This window comes from Sus scrofa, chromosome 10, assembly GCF_054392235.1.
Source record: "Sus scrofa isolate SSC_HxYL_T2T_F1_AM1 chromosome 10, Sscrofa_HxYL_maternal_Yorkshire_Landrace_v2.0, whole genome shotgun sequence".
In the NCBI taxonomy this organism is placed as follows: domain Eukaryota; kingdom Metazoa; phylum Chordata; class Mammalia; order Artiodactyla; family Suidae; genus Sus; species Sus scrofa.
In genome coordinates this window covers 54,194,868-54,216,044 of record NC_139392.1, presented here as the reverse complement: position 1 = coordinate 54,216,044, position 21,177 = coordinate 54,194,868, and the positions used below count along the sequence as shown (strand labels likewise).

Genomic DNA, 21,177 nt, shown 5'->3' with positions numbered 1-21,177 from the left:
AAACCTAACTAGTCCATCTAAATACAATCGAGTGACTAGAATCCACACAGGAGGTGGCTCAGGAAAAAACAGAAGACAGAAGAGAACCTCTGGCTTGAAACTCCGGGTTTTGAAAAACTGGTCTCTGCCTTCTTCATGAACAATTTCTCCTGGAAAAACACCACTGGGGGTTACTATCTCCAGTAGGTAAACTTTAGCTAGGAAAGCTATTGATTGCTTATGAAGAAGTCAGAGTCCACCATTCTCCTGCGGGCCAGAGCCATAAACAGGGGCACCAACCTCTTTCAACCAGGCCCCCACACAGGCCCCCACGGCCCTCCCACTGAGACGGGCTTTCTTCACTCACCTCAGGAAATTTCTTCTTCTGCACATATTCCGTGGTGGCAGCGTCAAAATACTTGGCGTAGCCCTCATTGAGACTGTAAATCTTTCCTTTCTTTTTAATCTTGACATCTTTTTCCACCAGAACAAATTCACCAAGAGCCTAGCAACACCAAGAAGAGGAGAGATGCAACGAAACAGAAGCTGGCAGCACACACCCCAACAATCGGGTCACAGGGGAAGATGCGGACCTACTGGAAGAGCCCAGGGGTTTGTCAGGTCCTTCTGGAGCTGCTTAGTCATGTTGGCATGAGGTCTGTTATACATAGAACAGTGGCAACATAGGCCCTGCATGGGCAGCTCAGCAGTAATATAACAAGAGATAAAATAATTCAAAGGAAAAAGAGGGAACATTTCCTTTGCAACTTTGATTATATTCAGGGTATTCATTTGTAAAGAACCCAGTTGCCTTTTTTTTTTTTTTTTTTTTTTTTTTTTTTTTTTTTTTTGCATTTTAGGGGCACATGTGTGGTATATGGAAGTTCCCAAGCTAGGGATTGAATGGGAGCCACAGCTTTCGGCCTACACCACAGCCACAGCGACAGCAGATCCAAGCCACATCTGTTGACCTATACCACAGTTCACGGCAATGCCAGATTCTTAACCCACTGAGCAGAGCCAGGGATGGAACCAGTGTCCTCATGGATACTAGCTGAGCGCAATACTGCTGAGCCACAGCAGGAACTCCTGTAGTCAGATTCTAACCCACTGCATCACTGTGGGAACTCTTCCATGAGCATTTTTTTTTTTTTTTTGTCTTTTTGCCATTTCTTGGGCCACTCCCGCGGCATATGGGGGTTCCCAGGCTAGGGGTCGAATCAGAGCTGTAGCCACTGGCCTACGCCAGAGCCATAGCAATGCAGGATCCGAGCCGCATCTGCAACCTACACCACAGCTCACGGCAACGCCGGATCCTTAACCCACTGAGCAAGGCCAGGGACCAAACCCGCAACCTCATGGTTCCTAGTCGGATTCATTAACCACTGCGCCACGACGGGAACTTCTCCATGAGCATTTTTAATGTACATTTGCCATGACGGCTCAGCCTTTGTTTTTGGACTCTTACGTCCTTATCCAATTATTTCTTCCCTCCATCGCCCTTGTGCTATCATATTTTTCATCTGCCCAGAAGCTGTGCTTCTTCTCCTTCTGCTACTGAGCATTTTCTCATTGTGGAAAGTGTGGAGAATCATGCAGAATCTCAGAAAAACTGTTTTCTACCAGTCCTTCCTCTCATTGGGAAGAGCATGGATATTTGGGGAAGTCTTCCAAATGGGTCCAGTAGGATAACCATAGTCACCTGTGGCTATTTAAGTTAATTAAAATGAAATAAAAGTTAAAAACCCAGGTTCTCAGCCACACTAAGCACACGGCAAATGGTCAATGGTCACGGAAATCTGGTGGTCACCATATTAGACAGCATCGATTTCAGAATACATCCATCATCATTGAAAATTCTCAGAGTTTCTGTCTTGGCTCGGTGGAAACAAATCCGACTAGTATCCACGAGGATTTGGGTTCGATCCCTGGCCTCATTCAGTAGGTCAGCAATCTGGCGTTGCCGTGAGCTTCGGTGTACGTCACAGATGTGCCTCGGATCCTGCATTGCTGTAGCTGTGGTGTAGGCTGGCAGCTGCAGTTCCAATTCGACCTCTGGCCTGGGAACTTCCATAGGCTGTGGATGCAGCCCTAACAAGCAAAAAGAACAAAAAAGAAAAAGAAAAATCTCTTGTATGTTGCGACTCCAAAGAATCTATGTTTCTGTCTGGAAATTGGCAGCATTGAGATTTTTAAATCATTGCATTTCCATACACCAAGGAGGCTGAATGCATTTCTTGATGATAAATTCCTTAAGAACAGGACCTGAGTTGATTCACCTGACCCTGCAGAAGCCCTCAAATGCCTTCACTTGGACAGAGGTCCTTAATGTTTTTAGATGATGCTATTGGCCCCCCAAACCAGACCCTCTGGCCCCCAAAGCAGTGAGGAATGACCAGGAAATGATCCCAGGGGACAGGAATTAAAGCACAGAGGCCCATGGAGTCCCAAGTGCTGCTGCTGCCCTACTGGACACCTACTGGGTCAAGCATGAAGAGGTCCACGCCTTGTCCAGTGGAAAGAGCCACTAGGGTCGCACTTCCGTAGAGCGCGTAGCCTGCGGCCACGATGTTGCGGCCGGGCTGCAGGGCATCTTTCTCAGAAGGCTCATCCTCTGAGGTCTGCAGAAGGAAAAGGAGAAACATGGGGGGTTACTGTCTCTGGAAAGAACCCTTTGCTAGAGGCCTGCACTTCAGATCTATTTAATCACTGAAGGGGACGTGGCTCTTACAAGCTGCAGGATCTGGCGGCTACCAGGTGCCGTGCTAGTGAAGGGTTCTAGCTGAGCCCTGGCAAAGGCCATTCTTGGATTTCTCCCTGGTTTTTGAACATATTTGTCTGCATCCTGCTAAGAACAGCACCCCAAGGTGCTCAAGCCACAGCCCCTCTTAATAATCATAAGCCAGAGCTCCCGTTGTGGCTCAGCGGGTTAAGCAGGTTAAATGTTCTTGAAGACACAGGTTTGATCCCTGGCCTCACTCAGTGGGTTAAGTAAGGGTCCAGTGTTGCCATGAGCTGTGTATAGGTTGCAAATGTGGCTTGGATCTGGCGTTGCTATGGCTGTGGCATAGGCCGGCAAATGCAGCTCTGATTTGACTCCTAGCCTGAGAACTTCCATATGCTGCAGGCACGGTTACAAAAAAAAGAAAAAAAGAAAAAATTAACCATAAACCACATTCCTTTACCATGATAACAGCCAAGGTCACTGAGCTCTGATTTGGGGCAGTATCTCACTACATATGCAACAACTCAGGGGTTGACGTCTTCATTATCTCCGTCGTTTAGATGAGGAACTCAGCCTGGAGTTCCCTGGTGGCTCAGTGGGTTAAGGATCTGGCATTGCCACTGCTGTGGCAAGAGTTCCCATCCCTGGCCCAGGAACTTCCGCATGCCTCGGGCACAGCCAAAACCAAACAAGGAATAAATAAATACACACACACACACACACACACACACACACAACAAAAAGAATGCAGAGCCTGAGTGACTGGATAACTCACTCAATGTCCAGAGGAGCTGGAGTCATGCAGGCAGCTGGGACCAAGCTCGTCACCATCCATGTGCTGCCCCTTGAAGGCCTTGCCCCTGCCTGTCCCCACCCCCGAGTCCACAATTCTGGACATTTCCTTGAGGAAGCCTTTCTCACTGGCTACCAGCACTGACAGTGCTGATGTGAATAGGAATTCAGAGAGACGGGGCAAAGCGGGCATGCTGAGGGGGGAACAGCAAATGTTCTCGAAGGAGCTGCAGCTGAGACTCATTTCAGAACCTACTTTTCCTGGTATCTCTTTTTTTTTTTTTTTTTTTTTGGCCTTTTTGTCTTTTTAGGGCCGCACCTGCAACCCATGGAGGTTCCCAGGCTAGGGGTCGAATCAGAGCGGTAGCCGCCAGCCTACACCACAGCCACAGCAACGCAGGATCCGAGGTGCGTCTGCGACCTACACCACAGCTCACGGCAAATATCTTCCATCATGTTTTATCACAAGTGATTGGATATAGTTCCCCGTGCTGTACAGCAGGACCTCATTGCTTATCCACTCTCCATGTGATAGTTTGCATCTACTCCCAGTCCAGACTCCCAGTCCATCCCACTCCCTCCCCCTTCCCTCTGACAACCATAAGTCTGTTCTCTGTGTCCGTGAGTTTGTTTCTATTCTGCAGATAGGTTCATTTGTGCCATATTTTAGATTCCACATATAAGTGATATCATTTGGTATTTGTCTTTCTCCTTCTGACTTACTTCACTTTGTATGGGACTCTCTAGTTCCATCACGTTGCTGCCAAATGACATTATTTCATTCTTTTTTATGGCTGAGTAGTATTCCATTGACTATATGTACCCCATCGTCTTAACCCATTCGACTGTCCTTCCATCAACTATTTTCAAATTAAAAGATTCAGACAGCTTCAGTTTCACAGACTCGGGCAAATCAATGTGATATAGGAGCAAGTTGAGGCTCCAAACACGTTTCCCAAAGTCCACCACACCCAAAGATTGTGATGTTTGCTGTACAAAGGTTAAATTAAAAAATGTTGGCCTCACTGTTTCCATCATTCAATTCCCTCTCTATCTTCTAGCACAGCCACCTTTGACAACATTCAATTAGAAGCTCTGTTCTCTCCAGACGCCAATGGGTTTTTGGCTAAAAGACAGGTCTAGAAACCCTACAGAGAGATTTCCTGCTGAGCAGAAAATTCCAAAGTATTGGAAAGTGATAAAGATGAAAGAGCTACCTTTAAAAGTATGAAGACACACTTGGAGATTATGTTCATAGGAAACAGAATGCTATTTGGCTCAAAGATTACACACACATTGGAAGGCTGCCCATAATGCTAATGAACTCTCCTGAAAAAAAAAAAAAAAACTTGTAAAAGTAAAATAGCAAATTGTACTTATATGGGGCTTTATTCTTTTAATTTATTTTTATTTTATTTTTTTAGGGCTGCGCCCATGGTGTATGGAAGTTCCCAGGCTAGGGGTCCAATCGGAGCTACAGCTGCCAGCCTATACCAGAGCCACAGCAACGCAGGATCCGAGCCACGTCTGTGACCTACACCACAGCGCATGGCAACACCGGATCTTTAACTCACTAGGAGCGAGGCCAGGGGTCGAACCCACAACTTCATGGTTCCTAGTCGGATTTGTTTCCGCTGCGCCACGACGGGAACTCCCTATATGGGACTTTATGTCTTTCAAAGTACTGTCAGGGAGGAAGACATTTTCCTCAGCCCTCTAGGTTCTTCCAACTCCTCTAAAAATTAGATTCACATGAGACAGATTAGCAGGAGGAAAAACAAAAGTTGAATAACATGTACACAAGAGAGAGACCCAGGACAACTGAGTAACTGCTGAAATGAGTGAAGCCCTCATCTTAAATACCGTCTTCAGCTAAAGACAAAAGACACCGTTGGGACCTCAAGGGGGAGGAAGGCAATTCACATGGAGATGGAACAGCCACAGTTTGGTAAACAAAGTTCTGCTGGAAAAAACAAAACAAAACAAGAAACAGGAATTCCCAATGTGGTTCCGTGGAAATGAATCTGACTAGCGTCCATGAGGACGCAGGTTCGATCCCTGGCCTCACTCAGTGGGTTAAGGATCCGGCATTGCCATGAGCTGTGGTGTAGGTCGCAGATATGGCCCGGATCTGGCATTGCTGTGGCTGTGGCACAGATTGGTGGCTACCAGTCCAATTAGACCCCTAGCCTGGGAACCCCCATATGCTGTGGGTGTGGACCTGAAAAGACAAAAATAATAACAATAATAATAATAATAAAGAAACGAAACAAAACAAAACAAATATCTGATAGGCCAAGCAGAGACAGTGGGATACAGAAAGGACTTTGCTATGCTCTTCCCTGTCCACACACCTTATCTCTGGTGACCGACGCCTTCCTGGAACAGGTCCTCTACCTACATTCCTTTAGGCAATGAGAGGGGACATCAAAGGTTACGCATGAGTCTCTGGGACCTTAAAAACAACCAGCCTAAATTCATCCTCAGGCCACAGAAACCCTTGTGGGGTGGCAAATTTTGCTCCCCTAGGGCACTTTCACGTTACTGAAACAATGGAGAGGTTCTATAATCCTCATTTGAAAGAGAAGGGACAAGGGACAGAGATCAGAAAGGGACACAACATGGAGTTCCCATGGTGGCTCAGTGGTTAGCGAATCCGACAAGCATCCATAAGGGTGCTATTTATTTTTATTTTTTAGGGCCACACCCTCGGCATATGGTGGTTCCCAGGCTAGGGGTTGAATGAGAGCTACAGCTGCCAGCCTACTCCACAGCCACAGCCACACGGGATCTGAGGGGCATCTATGACCACAGCTCATGGCCATGCTGGATCCTTAACCCACTGAGCAAGGGCAGGGATCGAACCTGCTACCTTATGGTTCCTAGTCGGATTTGTTAACCACTGAGCCACGACGGGAACTCCAAGATGAGAGGTTTGAAAGGAAAACATCTCCTGGCCTGACCCTTCTCTGGTCCAGACTCCCTCTGGGCCTGGCCATATCCCTGCCTTGGGGTTTTCTGAAGGGGTTTCCTTCCCTGCCATTTGTAACAGTCTTGACTAATGAACTCTCTTCTTTTCTCCTTCTCCATGTGTCTTGGCGATGTCACCCACAGCCAGAATTCTAAGCCCTCACAGAAGCTGCCTCCCAGATCTCCAGCTCACCTGAGGCATATGGAAGATCCTGGGCCAGAGACTGAATCCTATGCTGCAGCTGTGGCAATGCTGGATCACTTAACCCCTTCACTGGGCCCGGGATTGAACGTGCACCTCTGCAGCTTCCCAAGCCACTGAAGTCAGATTCTTAACCACTGCACCATGGCAGGAGCTCCCTTTTTTGTTGTTGTTGTGGTTTATTTATTTATTTATTTTTTGACCACATCCAAGGCATGAGGAAGTGCCCAGGCCAGGGATCAAACCCACGTCCCTGCAGTAATCAGAGCCACAGCAGTGATAGTGCCAGATCCTTAACCTATTGAGCCACGAGGGAACTCTGTTTTTAAATCAGTTGGTCTTTTATCAACAAAATGAGAAAACAAAAAATATTTCTCAATCATACATAGAATAAGGGACCAGTATCCAAAATATATGAACAACTCACACAACTCAATAGCAAAACCCCCAAGCCATCTGATTTTAAAATGAGCAGAGAAACTGAAGAGATGGTTTTCCAAAGAAGGCATAAAAGGGCCAATAGGTCCATGAAAGGTGTTCGACACCACCAGTCATCAGGGAAATGCAAATCCAAACCACACAAGGGATCGGATCACGTGGCGGAAGAGTAGGACGTGGAGTTCATCTTCTTCCACAAATGCATCCAAAGCCCCATGAGAGGAGCTCTCGTAGCTCAGCACGTTAAGAACCTGACATAGTGTCGAGGATGTGGGTTCGATCCCTGGCCTTGCTCAGTGGGTTAAGGATCTGACATGGCTATAAGCTGTGGTGTAGGTCGAGGACACTCCTCGAAAGCAGCTAGATCCGGTGTTGTGGCTGTGGTGTAAACCTGCGGCTGCAGCTCTGATTTAACCCCTAGCCTGGGAACGTCCATATGCCACAGTGTGACCCTAAAAAGAAAAAAAAACCACAACCATGAGATATCATCTCACACCTGTCAAAACATCTGCCATCAAAAAGACAAGAGAGAGCAAGTGTTGGTGAGGATGTGGAGAAAAGGGAGCCCTGGTGCCCAGCTTGTGGGAAGGTAAATTGGTGCAGCCACTATGGAAAGCAGTATGGAGGTTCTTCAAAAAGTTAAAAACAGAGCTACAGAAGACCCAGAAATTACACTTCTGGGCATGTACTTGAAGGATATGAAATGAACTATATCAGTGTATACATACATAGAATCCAGCCATGAAAAAGAAAGAAATCCTACCATTTGTGACAATGTGAATAGACTTTGAGGGCATTATGCTAAGTCACGTAAGTCAGGGAAAGACAAATATTATATGGTCTCACTTATATGTGGACTCTGAAAACAAACAAATGAACAAAACCACCTCCTAGATACAAAGAACAAATTGGTGATTGCCAGAAGCAGGGGGTGGGGGTAGGTGACATAAGTGGAGGTGGTCAAAGGTACAGACTTCCAGTTACAAAACGATTAAGATCATTGGAGTTCCCGTCGTGGCGCAGTGGTTAACGAATCCGACTAGGAACCATGAGGTTGCGGGTTCGGTCCCTGCCCTTGCTCAGTGGGTTAATGATCCGGCGTTGCCGTGAGCTGTGGTGTAGGTCGCAGACGCGGCTCGGATCCTGCGTTGCTGTGGCTCTGGTGTAGGCCAGTGGCCACGGCTCCGATTCGACCCCTAGCCTGGGAACCTCCATATGCCGTGGGAGCGGCCCAAGAAATAGCAAAAAAAAAAAAAAAAGACAAAAAAAAAAAAAAAAAAAGATCATGTACAGCGGTGTTCCTGTCATGGCTCAGTGGTTAACGAATCCAACTAGGAACCATGAGGTTGTGGGTTCGATCCCTGGCCTCGCTCAGTGGATTAAGGATCCGGTGTTGCCATGAGCTGTGGTGCAGGTCGCAGACTCAGTTTGGATCCTGCGTTGCTGTGGCTCTGGCGTCAGCCGGCGGCTACAGCTCCGATTAGACTCCTAGCCTGGGAACCTCCATATGCTGCAGGAGTGGCCCAAGAAATGGCAAAAAATAAAATAAATAAATAAAAATAAAATAAAATAAAATCATGTACAGCATGGCGACTACAGTTAACAAGATTGCATGTTTGAGAGTGTGTGTGAGTCTGTGAGAGTAGATCTTAAAAGTTCTCATCACAAGAAAAAATTGTAATGTGAGGGGATGGATGTGAACTATGCTTACTGTGGTGACGAATTCACTGAATTTTTTTTTTTAATTATTTTTATTTTAATTTTTTTGCTTTTTAGGGCCGAAGGTGCGGCATATGGAGGTTCCCAGGCTAGGGGTTGAATCGGAGCTGCAGCTGCCGGCCTACACCACAGGCACAGCAATGCCAGATTCAAGCTGTGTCTGTGACCGACACCACAGCTCACGGCAATGCTGAATCCTTAACCCACGGAGCAAGGCCAAGGATCGAACCCGCATTTTCATGGATACGAATCGCATTAGTTTCTGCTGAGCCACAACAGGAACTCCCAATTCACTGAATTTTGCCAACGACCTAAATGGTCTTCTCGGTGGCAGACCAGGCCGACTGACATGCAGATTTTGGCCTTTCAAGATCCAGAGCAGAGGTTCAGCCGTTCCAGCCGAACTTCCAACCCAAGAACTGAGAGATACTGAATGGGTGTTGTTTTCAGCCTTTAAATGTGTGGTGAATTGTTACAGAAGCAATGGAAAATGAATGCTGTAAGATTTGAGACACCTAAGGAAGGAACAGAGGGGCTTTCAGATGCTGCCTGGAACCTACTACCCCGTCTGGCATTTGTGCTGCATCCAGATTTGCAAAACAAGACCTGATCTATCCTCTCACTCTGCCTTCCCACGGATGCCGAGAAGAGGGCTGAGGAGAAAAATCACCCATTTTTATCTTCGCAGAGAAGCCTGCCGCAGAGCCACGTTCAGGGCTTGCCTGCCCTGGAGTCTGGTTCGTGGGAGGACAGAGGTTAGAACTCCAGACTTGGGGTGAGCTGAAGAAGGAAGCATTAAAGGACAGACTCACCTTCCTGTAGATGGCGAAGATGGTCCCAATGGAAGCCAGGCAGTCGATGTTGGAGGATCCATCCAGCGGGTCAAAGCAGACCACATATTTCCCCTACAAGCACAGAGGGCAGAACACCTGATCAGGGCAGCCTCCGAGCCACACTCCCTATGTAAGTGGCTGTGTGTGGCAGATAACACCACATCAACAGTGCTGCAGCACAAAGGGGTATCCTTACCCAAAAACGCAATTACTTGAGAGGACAGGGTGTGTGAGCACATATGAATTGCTCAGCTCGGAGCCCTCCCACCCAGGAATGGATTAGTTGATGCCCACATGGGGTGATGGTGGTCCCGCCCACCCATAATAGCTCTCCTTCCACCTGCTCTGGCCCTGCTTTCCCTCCCTCCCTTCCTGGAGCCCCAGGGGACCCCCAGCTGCTGAGGGTGCCGTCGGAAACCGAGTCTAAAATCGGCCCCTTGGAGTTCCCATTGTGGTGCAGCAGAAACAACCCCACTCGTGTCCATGAGGATGTGGGTGCCATCCCTGGCCTCGCTCAGTGGGTGGGGGATCCGGCATTGTGGTGAGCTGTGGTGTAGGTCACAGAGGCAGCTCCGATCTGGTGTCTGTGGCTGTGACTGTGGCTGGCAGCTACAGCTCTGATTGGATCCCTAGCCTGGGAACTTCCATATGCCACAGTGAGGCTCTGAAAAAAGAAAAAAAAATCGGCTCCTTGCTGGGAAGAGGTGGAGAAGCGGAAGATGAACTTTGAACTTTGGTGAGTTCTACCCATGTCCACTGTAAGTTCAGTTATTGTTTTATTGATCATTTTCTCTGAGCCTCTCCCTAGAAGGCTTTTTTCATTGTGGCACATTTTGACCAGAAAGAAAAATCTCAGAACAATGTCCCAGGGCCCCTGAGTCTGTCTTAATAGATAACTGGTATGGAGTTGCCGTGGTGACTCAGCAGAAATGAATCTGAGTAGCATCCATGAGGACACAGCTTCAGTCCTTGGCCTCACTCAATGGGTTATGGATCCGGCATTGCCATGAGCTGTGGTGTGGGTTGCAGACGTGGCTTGGATCTGGTGTTGCTGTGGCTGTGGTGTTGGCTGGTGGCTACAGCTCTCATTCGACCCCTAGCCTGGGAACTTCCATATGCTGTGGGTACAGCCCTAAAAAGACAAAAAAAAAAAAAAAAAAAAAAAAAAAAATATATATATATATATATATATATATATAGCTGGTAGGTATGAATATGAATGAAAATACCCCTCTGGGTTTTGCAGCATCGATCCCTCACCTTTCTGACTTGAAAACTGGGAGACAGAGCAGGTGGGTGTCTTGAGATGCCTATGACCCTCATGCTGGCCCACGCTGCTGTCACCAGCAGCCGCCAGCAACATTCAGTGGAAAGAAATCACTAGATCTTTTTTACAGGCCTCCGATGTGCAAGGTTCTATGAGAGCCTTTAGTGACAGAGACTGACATCTCCCTAATTAAACACTGTAGTAAAACATCCAGTCAAATGGGAGTCATTTCTCCCACAGCTTAACTGCTTTCCTCCTGACTTTCAATTACTCCTGACTTTCAATTACTCCAATGAATAATGCCCGAGCTTAAATTGAGCTTGCTTTCTTTCTACCTTTCTTTCTTTCTGGGGGGACTACACCAGTGGCATATGGAGGTTCCCAGGCCAGGGGTCAAATTGGAGCTCTAGCCACTGGCCTACGCCAGAGCCACAGCTACTCCGGATCCCAGCTGCATCTGCAACTTACACCACAGCTCAGGGCAGCACCGGATCCTTAACCCACTGAGCAAGGCCAGGGACCGAACCCTCGTCCTCTTGGATCCTAGTCAGGTTGGTTAACCACTGAGCCACAATGGGAACTCCTTTTTTTTCTTTCTTTTCCTTCCCTCCTTCCTTCCTCCTTCCCCTTTTCTTCTTTCTTTCTTTCTTTCACTTGCTCAGCAGGAGGTGGGGGTAGGGGGTAGTAGAATCCATAAACTTGGAAATTCCCCATTCTCCCTGTGGATAATCCAGTTCAGCCCATTCATTCATGCATGCATTCATTCAACACATATTTGCTGAACATCAAGCATATGCTGGAGAAGCTTCCAGGGCTGGTGTGGGAGCCAGAGTAGAGGATTGGAGAACTAGCGTGGAGACCTCTGTAGCTCAGGCCAACTGGGAAAAAAAATGTGAGGTTAGGGGAGTTCCCATCGTGGCGCAGGGGAGACGCATCCGACGAGGAACCATGAGGTTGCGGGTTCGATCCCTGGCCTCATTCAGTGGGCTAAGGATCCGGCGTTGCTGGGAGCTGTGGTGTAGCTCTGATTAGACCCCTAGCCTAGGAACCTCCATATGCTGTGGGTGTGGCCCTAAAAAGACAAAAAAACAAAAAACAAAAACAAAAAAAACTGAGGTTAGATGGGAGAGTTAATCCAGGGTCATATCAGTGGAAACTGAAAACTGAAAATGATAGGTGTGAGTTAGCTTAAATGATGTGAGACAGTAAGTGTAATGTGCTTTTGCACAGTCCCTAGCATACAGTAAGTGCTTAATAAATTTAGCTTGGCTTTACTTTTCTGTCCTTTTAGCTAATCGTAAAGAAATGGCATCCTGTCCCCAAGACCCACTGTATAAAACAAAGGCATTTAAGTGTCCTGGTATTTATGTGCACTCCTGTATTGAAGCTGAATATGGGCTGTATTTTTTGGCCACTAGCTTTTTTAAAAAAATAAACTCAGTTCTCGCTGTGGCACAGCGAGATGACAGCATTTCTGCAGCACCAGGAAGCAGGTTTGATCCCCAGCCCGGCATAGTGGTTAAAGGATCCGGTATTGCCACCACTGCGGTATAGGTGGCAACCACAGCTCAGATCTGATCCCTGGCCCAGGAACCAAAACAGAAAATGAAAGAAAAAACTGTGAAACCATCCTGAATACAGACCTTCCCCAGTCGTGCTCTGCACTAACCGAATTTTCCACTGTATTAAAGGAAAAGCAACGATCCTTATGATTTTTCTGTTTTAGCCTAACAGTTTGTCAGGCATGAAGCAATTTCTGCTGAAATTTCTCAAAGCCCCTTGGGAAGGGGTGGGGAGTAGAAAAGGGGTTGAGAAGATGAAGAGGCTGTATAATACCCCTCTTCCCAGGAACTCTGCTTTTTATTGGACTTGATTGCCAAGCCCTCCAAAATGTTGGGACCTCTTCCCAGTACATCAAGTGAAAGCACATGATGAATCCCGGCCGGAGAGGTTTCGGTAACTCACTCTGACTTATTTCCTGAATGAATCACTGCCCTATCATGGAGTCTTTTAGACTAGACAGCATAAGACTTCCAGCTAAAGAAGTATGCAAACTATTGCTGCCGGCAAACAAAAATTAAGCAACAGAGGCTGAATCCCAGAAACTTAAAAAAAAAAAAAAAGCAGGGCAACCAGATTCTTCCCAACTCAGTTGCGCCTCTACTGGTTAACAGAGGAACTTCAGCCCGGCCCCGCCGCGCACCCTCTTCTCCTTGGCGGTGATAATCGCATCTTTGTTCTCTTCTGAAACCAGGACGCAGGTGCTGTAGGAGGACTGGAGCATGTTGATCACCAGAGCATTGGATAACACGTCCAGTTTCTTCACCTCATCTCCCGTCACGTTCACGCTTCCCGCGATTCCATACCTAAGACGACAAGAGGCTGGAGGAAATCAGGAAAAGAGCCCCGACGCTAGTGAAGATGGTCTGACGCCCACACACAGCCCTGTGTCCCCCTTGTCCCTTCTTGGCTCCAGATTCTCCAGATTATAAATACAGCCGAGTGTGTCCGGACTCACAGCGCTGTTTCTCCCCTTTACACGTCAGGGACATTGTCCTAGTCCCTTGTAGTCTGGGTAACACTAACCAGGATTCAGTCTTACTAAGGCACAGCCCTTGCCCACCCCCACCCCCACCCGACCCCTACCCCTGCACTGGATGGGACAGGGTTCATAAGGTCAGACACGTGGCCATAATTAATACTCTCCAAAAGTCAAGGACCATGGTTTTCCAGTCCTGGAACCTTTAGTATTTGTTGATTATCCTCAAATAGTGGCCTGCTGGGCTGAATTGAACATTGCTCTGCTGTTTCTTGAATAAGAATAAAATTTAGAAGGCAGACTTAACTTTTTTTTTTTCTCCCATGCCTGCCCATGGCATAGGGAAGTTCCTGGGCCAGAGGTTGAACCCACACCACAGTAGTGACAACACCAGATCCTTAACTCTCTGAGCCACCAGGGAACTCCTGGCCTAGTTTTTTTTGGTTTTGTTTTTTCGTCTTTTTGGTTTTTTCCTTTTTAGGGCTGCACCTGCAGCATATGGAAATTGCTAGGGGTTGAATCGGAACTGTAGCTGCCGGCCTATGCCACAGCAACACCAAATCCGAGCCACATCTGCAACCTATACTCCAGCTCACAGCAACGCCGGATCCTTAACCCACTGTGAAGCCAGGGATCAAAACTGCATCCTCACAGACACTGTCAGGTTCTTAACCCACTGTGCCACAATGGGAACTCCTGGAATAGTTTAATTTGATTCTTCTACCACCATTCCAAGCAATGTAAGAAGTCTCTCTAGAGGCCTTGTGTTTTAGAGGATTGCTGTGCAAAGACCTCCAGCTCCCACCCTCTTATGTGGGATCCTTGAGACACATCTAAAATGCCAGTCGGGGAGTTCCCCTTGTGGCTCTGCGGGTTACAAACCTGATTAGTATCCATGAGGATGTGGGTTCAATCCCTGGCCTTGTTTAGTGAGTTAAGGATCCAGCATTGCCGTGAGCTGTGGTTTAGGTTGCAGACGTGGCAGCCACAGCTCTGATTTGTCCCCTAGCCTGGGCACTTCCATTACCGTGGGTGTGGCCCTAAAAAGCCAGAAAGAAAGAAAGAGAGAAAGAAAGAAAGAAAGAAAGAGAGAAAGAAAGAAAGAAAGAAAGAAAGAAAGAAAGAAAGAAAGAAAGAAAGAAAGAAAGAAAGAAAGAAAGAAAGAAATCAGACCATCCTTGTCTTTCCCAGAATTGACACGTTCCCCACAGAGGGCTCCAGGCCCCAGGAAGGAAGCCCTGGCTCCCCCTGGGGTTGCCTCTTGGGCCCTCGCACCCTCCGTCTCAGCATCTGCAACCCAGGAGCACACCCCTCCCCTCCCCTCCCTTACATGGACCCCTGGGTTCCCTATCCCCTAAGCCCCTGGCTCTTCTCTCCAAGAGATGCATGGCAGTCACCCCCCTCAAGCCTTGTGCATTCCAACAGCTGCAGAGGTCCCGAGGCCCCAGCACCCCTCGAGCTGCTTCTCTCCTGTCTGCCTTCGAGCATGCCCATTCCCCCATGGGAGCGTCCTCTGCCCACCAACAGCTTTCCCTCACTCGCCCTCCTGACCCCTGCCTGAAGCTTCCCTGTTCTCACCACACACCGGGCACACCACTGCCACCCCTTCCACAGCAGCCACAATCTAAATCTGCTCATGGGAATGTCCTTCCTGCCCCATTATCTGCTCACCGAGGGCAGAATCCATGACTCACTGTACATGTTTCCACGGTGTTCAGCTGCTCTATATACATTCACTGAACTCTGAAGTGTGGATAGAACGAGCCATTGGCAGTCACCTTAGGATCTTCATGGGGACTAGCCTCAAAATAAAGCAAATACTATGGAGGGCAGAATAGAGACATGGAAATAAACGAGGTCCCAAATGTCATCACTTTGTTGCTTGATCAAGCTTGGCCTGAAAATCTGCCTCTAGGCTGTTGAGCAGTATAAACCATAAACCCCCATGTTCTTTAGGAGTTCCTGTCGTGGCTCAGTGGTTAACGAAGCCGACTATGAACCATGAGGTTGAGGGTTCGATTCCTGGCCTTGCTCAGTGGGTTAAGGATCCAGCGTTGCTGTGAGCTGTGGTGTAGGTCACAGACGTGGCTCGGACCCCACTTTGCTGTGGCTCTGGTGTAGGCCGGCAGCTACAGCTCTGATTAGACCCCTAGCCTGGGAACCTCCATATGCCGCGGGAGCGGCCCTAGAAAAGGTGAAAAAAAAAAAAACTCCCCCAAAAAACCTCCCATGTTCTTTAAACTAGCTTCAAGTTTTCTATAATTTGCAACCAAAGCTTTGTAAGCGCCATAGCTGTCTGTTAGAAAACATTTATGACAGAATGAAGAATGGATAGAAGGAAAGTAATTCCCTTCTTCTCCTCTCTGTTAATGCCATCAATTTATTTATTTTAATTTATTTTTTATCTTTTTAGGGCCACACCTGCAGCATATGGAAGTTTCCAGGCTAGGGGTAGAATCGGACCTGCAGCTGTCAGTCTACACCGCAGCCACAGCAACGCCAGATCTGAGCTGTTTCTGAGACTTACACCTCAGCTCACGGCAATGCTGGATCCTTAACCCCCTGAGCAGGCCAGAGGTTGAACCCACATCCTCATGGGTACTCTTCAAAGCTGCAGCCGCCAGCTTCCACCCAGCCACAGCAACGTGGGATCTGAACCATGTCTTCAACCTACACGGCACTTGGTGGCAATGCCAGATTCTTAACCCACTGAGCGAGGCCAGGGATCAAACCTGCATCCTAATGGATACTAGTCAGGATCATTATAGCTGAGCTATGATGGGAACTCCCTAATATGGACTCGATGCATCTTCTACTGGAGAACAAAAAGCTAGGGTGCCCTAGGCCTGTGGGTGGCAGAGTTGAGACTTAGGCTCAACACCACCCCATCCCCACCCAAATCCAAGCCCTCAATCCTCCCTGCAGGTGCTGGGCATCTGGCTCTGTCTACCCCCTCCCATCACCAATACCTCTCCTTTCAGACAAGGTGGAAGCTCATTCACAATGAGCTCTAGTTGGAGCTAAGCGGCCTAACAACCGCCCCAAGTTAGATTATGGTCAGAAAAGTGTTTTATAACCCTTAAGACAGTATCGTTTATTCTTTTTACTAACAGTAAAACTTTATTGACTTTTTCTTTTTTTTTTTCTTTTTCTTTTTAGGGCCACACCTACGGCATACGGAAGTTCCCAAGCTAGGGGTCCAGTCAGAGCTGTAGCTGCCAGCCACAGCCACAGCCATGCAGGATCTGAGCCACATCTGTGACCTACACCACAGCTCATGGCAATGCTGGATCCTTAACACACTGAGCAGGGCCGGGTATAGAATCCAAGTCCTCACAGAATCACCCCTCATGTGGGGTTCTTAACCTGCTAAGCAACAAAGGGAACTCTATTGACAATTTTTAAATGGGATGTCCTGTCATGTTGATATTAGAAAGCTGGGAGAGGATTTCCAGGGGTGGATTTCTAGGCTTCCCTTTTTTCTACAGCAGGGAGCAGAGAAAAAAAGAAGAAAAATGTGAGATTTTCTGATCAGTTTTGCATTTATCGAGCATGTGCCTAAAAATGTCTTCTCAAAAAGAGGAAGCAAAGCAATGAGGGGCTTGAGGCTCACAGAATGGGAAAGCGGCAGACTTAGGCACAAGTCCCAAAGTCATGAGCAGAATTGCTGGGAGACAGAATGCAAGCTTTCAGCTCTCTGAGAAGCGATTCCAGGTTCCTCTCAAAATAATCTTAACATCTTATTAGAAAGAAGGAATTTCCAGCCAATGGGCTTCTCCAACAGATAGTTTGGGTGTCTAGTACAGAGGTGCCAAGGGAAGGATGCCACCTGAATTGGCGGAATGCATGGTCACTGCCAGACCCAGGACCTTGAAGAAACTGTGACAGCCGGACCTTTTGTTTCCACGGGCTGCGCCTGCCACCTAGTGGTCAGTTGGCAGCATCCACCAGTTAGTTAGCTGGCAAATTTCCCCCATCCGGCCTTGAAATGGTGGTAATGGTCAATTAAAAGTACATTAAATGTGAAATAAATTGAATGTATAGTAAGTGGTGCATTTACTGAGCATTTATTATGGGGTTGGCACTGTCAAAACATCATTCATCACATGGACTTACTAAGCTTTACAACAGCCCTACGAGTTAGGGGCTATTCATACTCAGTCTGTTTTATAAATGGGGGAACAGGCTCCATCACCTGGCATGAAAAACCAAGTCACTGGAGCACCTGAATTCTCCAATTCCTGAGTCCACTTCCACAGGACACACTGAGGCCACAAAGCCAGAGCTCTACAGCGGTTAACACAAGCCCATCAAACCAGCCCCTGCTCTGCTGAGTCTGCTGCATTGAGGAGCCCATCATTGGGTGTGGATGACACTGAGAGGTCAGCAGGCCGTCCATCAAAACTCCTGCATGCACAAGGCTCACCACCTCCTGGTGGGAGCATAACAGAGGCAAGGGCTATACCTCAGGTTCATGAAGGTTCTTAAAAATAGACAGCACTCCCCGTTGTGGTTCAGCAAAAACAAATCCGACTAGTATCCATGAGGATGCAGGTTTGATCCCTGGCCTTGCTCAGTGGGTTAAGGATCCAACGTTGCTGTGGCTGTGGTGTAGGCCAGCAGCTATTGGACCCCTAGTTTGGGAACATATGCTTCAGGTGCAGCCCTAAAAAGCAAAAAAAAAAAAGATAGAGTTGGCCATTTTGCCAAACACTAATACAGGTATAGCAATGCACAAAGGAAAATCCAGTCCTAATCACCCTTAATTTGGATTCCACCACTGGGTCACAAAACTTTATACAGGTAAATTCTGTAATTATCACTTTTTTTTCCATTAAAAGTCCTAAGTTGTTAAGAATAAATATTTTAATTATTGGACTTTGATATTTCTTCATTTTGTAATGATGATGATCATAATGGGTCCTGCTAACTTCTGAGAGGACCTCAAACTGGAATTGCTACCAGGAAAATGGAAGCCCCAAAGAAAGACTTGCTTCTTTTTTTTTTTTTTTTTTGTCTTTTTAGGGCCGCACCCACAGCATATGGAGGTTCCCAGGCTAGGGGTCGAATTGGAGCTACCGCTGCCAGCCTACACCACAGCCACAGCAACGTGGGATCCAAGCCACATCTTCGACCTACACTGCAGCTCACGGCAACGTCGGATCCTTAACCCACTGAGCGATGCCAGGGATCAAACCTCTGTGCTCATGGATGCTAGTCAGATTCGTTTCTACTGAGCCATGACAAGAACTCCAAGACTTGCTTCTTTTCATCATAGACTTAAACTAGACCCTTGACTGTGAGGATCAGCAGCCGTAGCATGAACTTGGCTGCCGATCTGGGTTTGGATAAAGCACCAAGAGCTCAAAATGCTCTGAGTTCCCTCCTCCTTGGCCCCCTGCACCTCCCAGGTTCCCGCACACCAAGTGGAGAGGAGATTAAGTCCCAGAGAAGAAATAACAAATTGTTTTTAAAAGCAAAAGACTCCTTTTGATGGTAAGAAGGGAGAAGGAGCTTGGGTTGCAGGGAGTCATTTGGTAAATGATTTCTAGCTGCCAACGACTGTAGGCAAAGGGCAAGACAATAAAGGGCTCATATCTGCAAAGGCATTAAAGAGCCATCTCAAGTCTCCTGGCAGTCGCTTTGTGCCAGGGAGAATGCAAACGCAAGTCCCCATAACTCAGGGTAGGTTTTAGTGGAACAAGGCCCTGAGCTTGTTATCATTACAATACGTGGCAGCTGGAAAAATCATATATATTTTTCTCCATAGCGTGTCTCCAAGTATTTTGTTCTTCTTCTTTTTTTTTTTTTTTTTTTCTTTTTAGGGCTGCACCTTTGGCATATGGAAGTTCCCACATTCGGGGTCAAATCGGAGTTGTAGCTGCCGGCCTCCACCACAGCCACAGCAATGCCGCATCCTTAATCCACTGCGCGAGGCCAGGGATCGAACCCACATCCTCATGGATACTAGTTGGATTTGTTCCCTCTGAGCCACAACGGGAACTCCTGTTCCTTCCGTGACACAAGGCAAAGTCCCTTTTATCAACGCACCCCTGGAAGAATCTTTCAAGGCAACTCGCTCCAACACCCCACCCCTCCACCCCCCCGCCAGGGCACACAGGCTAATAGCTTTTGACCTGAGGGTATCCAGCCCCAACACCTGCAGCCCTGCCCCCACCCCACCCCCACCCCCGGCCTGGATGGGACTCACAGGTTGGCCAGGCCGGCCTTGCGCACGGCAGAGGAGATGGCTTTGATGGCCGTCAGCATGGAGTTGAGCAGCTGCGTGAGCTCCCCGGTGCCTTTGGCCTGCCGGCCCTTTTCCATAACATAGCGGGTCAGGGTGAGCATATCTGTTTCGAAGGGGCTTCTGTCCCCCATGATGCTAGGGAATGCTTCAAGTCCTTGTCTACCTGCAGAAGCAAAGCCTTATCTGTAAGGACTGGTCCGTCCGCCGCTGAATCAGAGCTGATTATGAGTCTGTCCTAGCTGGGCCAGGACCTTTAAGGGGGAAGTGCCACCACCCACGTGGTTGAGATAACTGGGCAAGCCCTCAAGGAAACCTCTCTGGCCTGGCTCATCTGAAGGCTGCCAGAGCCCTTAAGCAAGCTGTAAATAGAACAGGCAACCCGGAACCACAGACCTACTTTTTCTTGATGAAGCTTCTTCTTTAAAGATCCTAAGAAGCAACCATTTAGTAGCAGGTAGGAGATGGGAAATTCATCTGCGGAAAACAAGGGTCCCTAAAACCCTGTTATTCAAGGGCTCCAAAGGATTCTTCTTGTATCTCCGCTGCGGTGCCTCCTTCCCTTTCATCACAGACACAGATTGGCAGATACCTTATCTGGGGAATAGGTCACATAACAAAATAGTGGCAATCCTGGCACCTCTTAGCCAGGGTTCTCTCACATGTTTGAAAGGGATGCTTTTTATTTCCAATAAAAAGTACGCTTTTTATGGATTTCCTGTTGTGGCTCAGCAGTAACAAACCTGACTAGTATCCATGAAGATGTAGGTTTGAACCATGGCTTCGTTCAGTGGGTTAAGGATCCAGTGATGCCGTGATTCGTGATGTAGGTTGCAGACATGGCTTGGATCTGGCGTTGCCGTGGCTGTGGTGTAGACTGAGAGTTGCAGCTCCGATTCGACCCCTAGCCTGGGAACTTCCATATGCCACAGGTGCAGCCCTAAAAAGAAAAAAAAATGCTTTTTATTTCCAACAAAAAATTTATTTTAGATGGATATTTATAATAGATATTCAAATCTGGAAGAAAATAAATTCTATTCCTAGCACAATGCCTAGCACCAGGGTTATTTTATCAATTCTTTATCCTTTCAATTTCTCCGGACTTGCATTTTTTTTTTTTTTCCTTTTCTTTTTAGGGCTGCACCTGCAGCGTGCAGAAATTCCCAGGCTAGGGGTCCAGTTGGGGTTCCAACTCCCAGCCTATGCCACAGCCACATCAACACCAGATCCAAGCTGCGTCTGTGGTCTACACACATTTACACCACAGTTCACGACAACATCAGATCCTTAACCCACTGAGGCCAGGGATCAAACCCACATCCTCATTAGATACTAGTTGGGTTCTTAACCAACCCACTGAGCAACAATGGGAATGCCTGCATTTTTTTTTTTAACTTTTCCTTTTTAGGGCTGCAATTGCAGCATTGAGGTTCCCAGGCTAGGAATCAAATCAGAGCTACAGCTGC

At 47.6% G+C, this 21,177-nt stretch overlaps 1 protein-coding gene across 1 annotated transcript in view; it reads right to left on the bottom strand.

Moving 5' to 3' along the window:
• Positions 1-19,939, bottom strand: part of FBP2 (fructose-bisphosphatase 2) — a 30,907-nt gene extending 10,968 nt beyond the window's left edge. The window contains 5 exon segments of the mRNA NM_001167632.2: positions 347-484; positions 2,460-2,600; positions 9,638-9,730; positions 13,129-13,291; positions 19,676-19,939. Coding sequence (NP_001161104.2) covers positions 347-484; positions 2,460-2,600; positions 9,638-9,730; positions 13,129-13,291; positions 19,676-19,734 — 594 coding nt within the window. The 5' untranslated portion in view covers positions 19,735-19,939.
• Between the last annotated feature and the right edge of the window lie 1,238 nt (positions 19,940-21,177).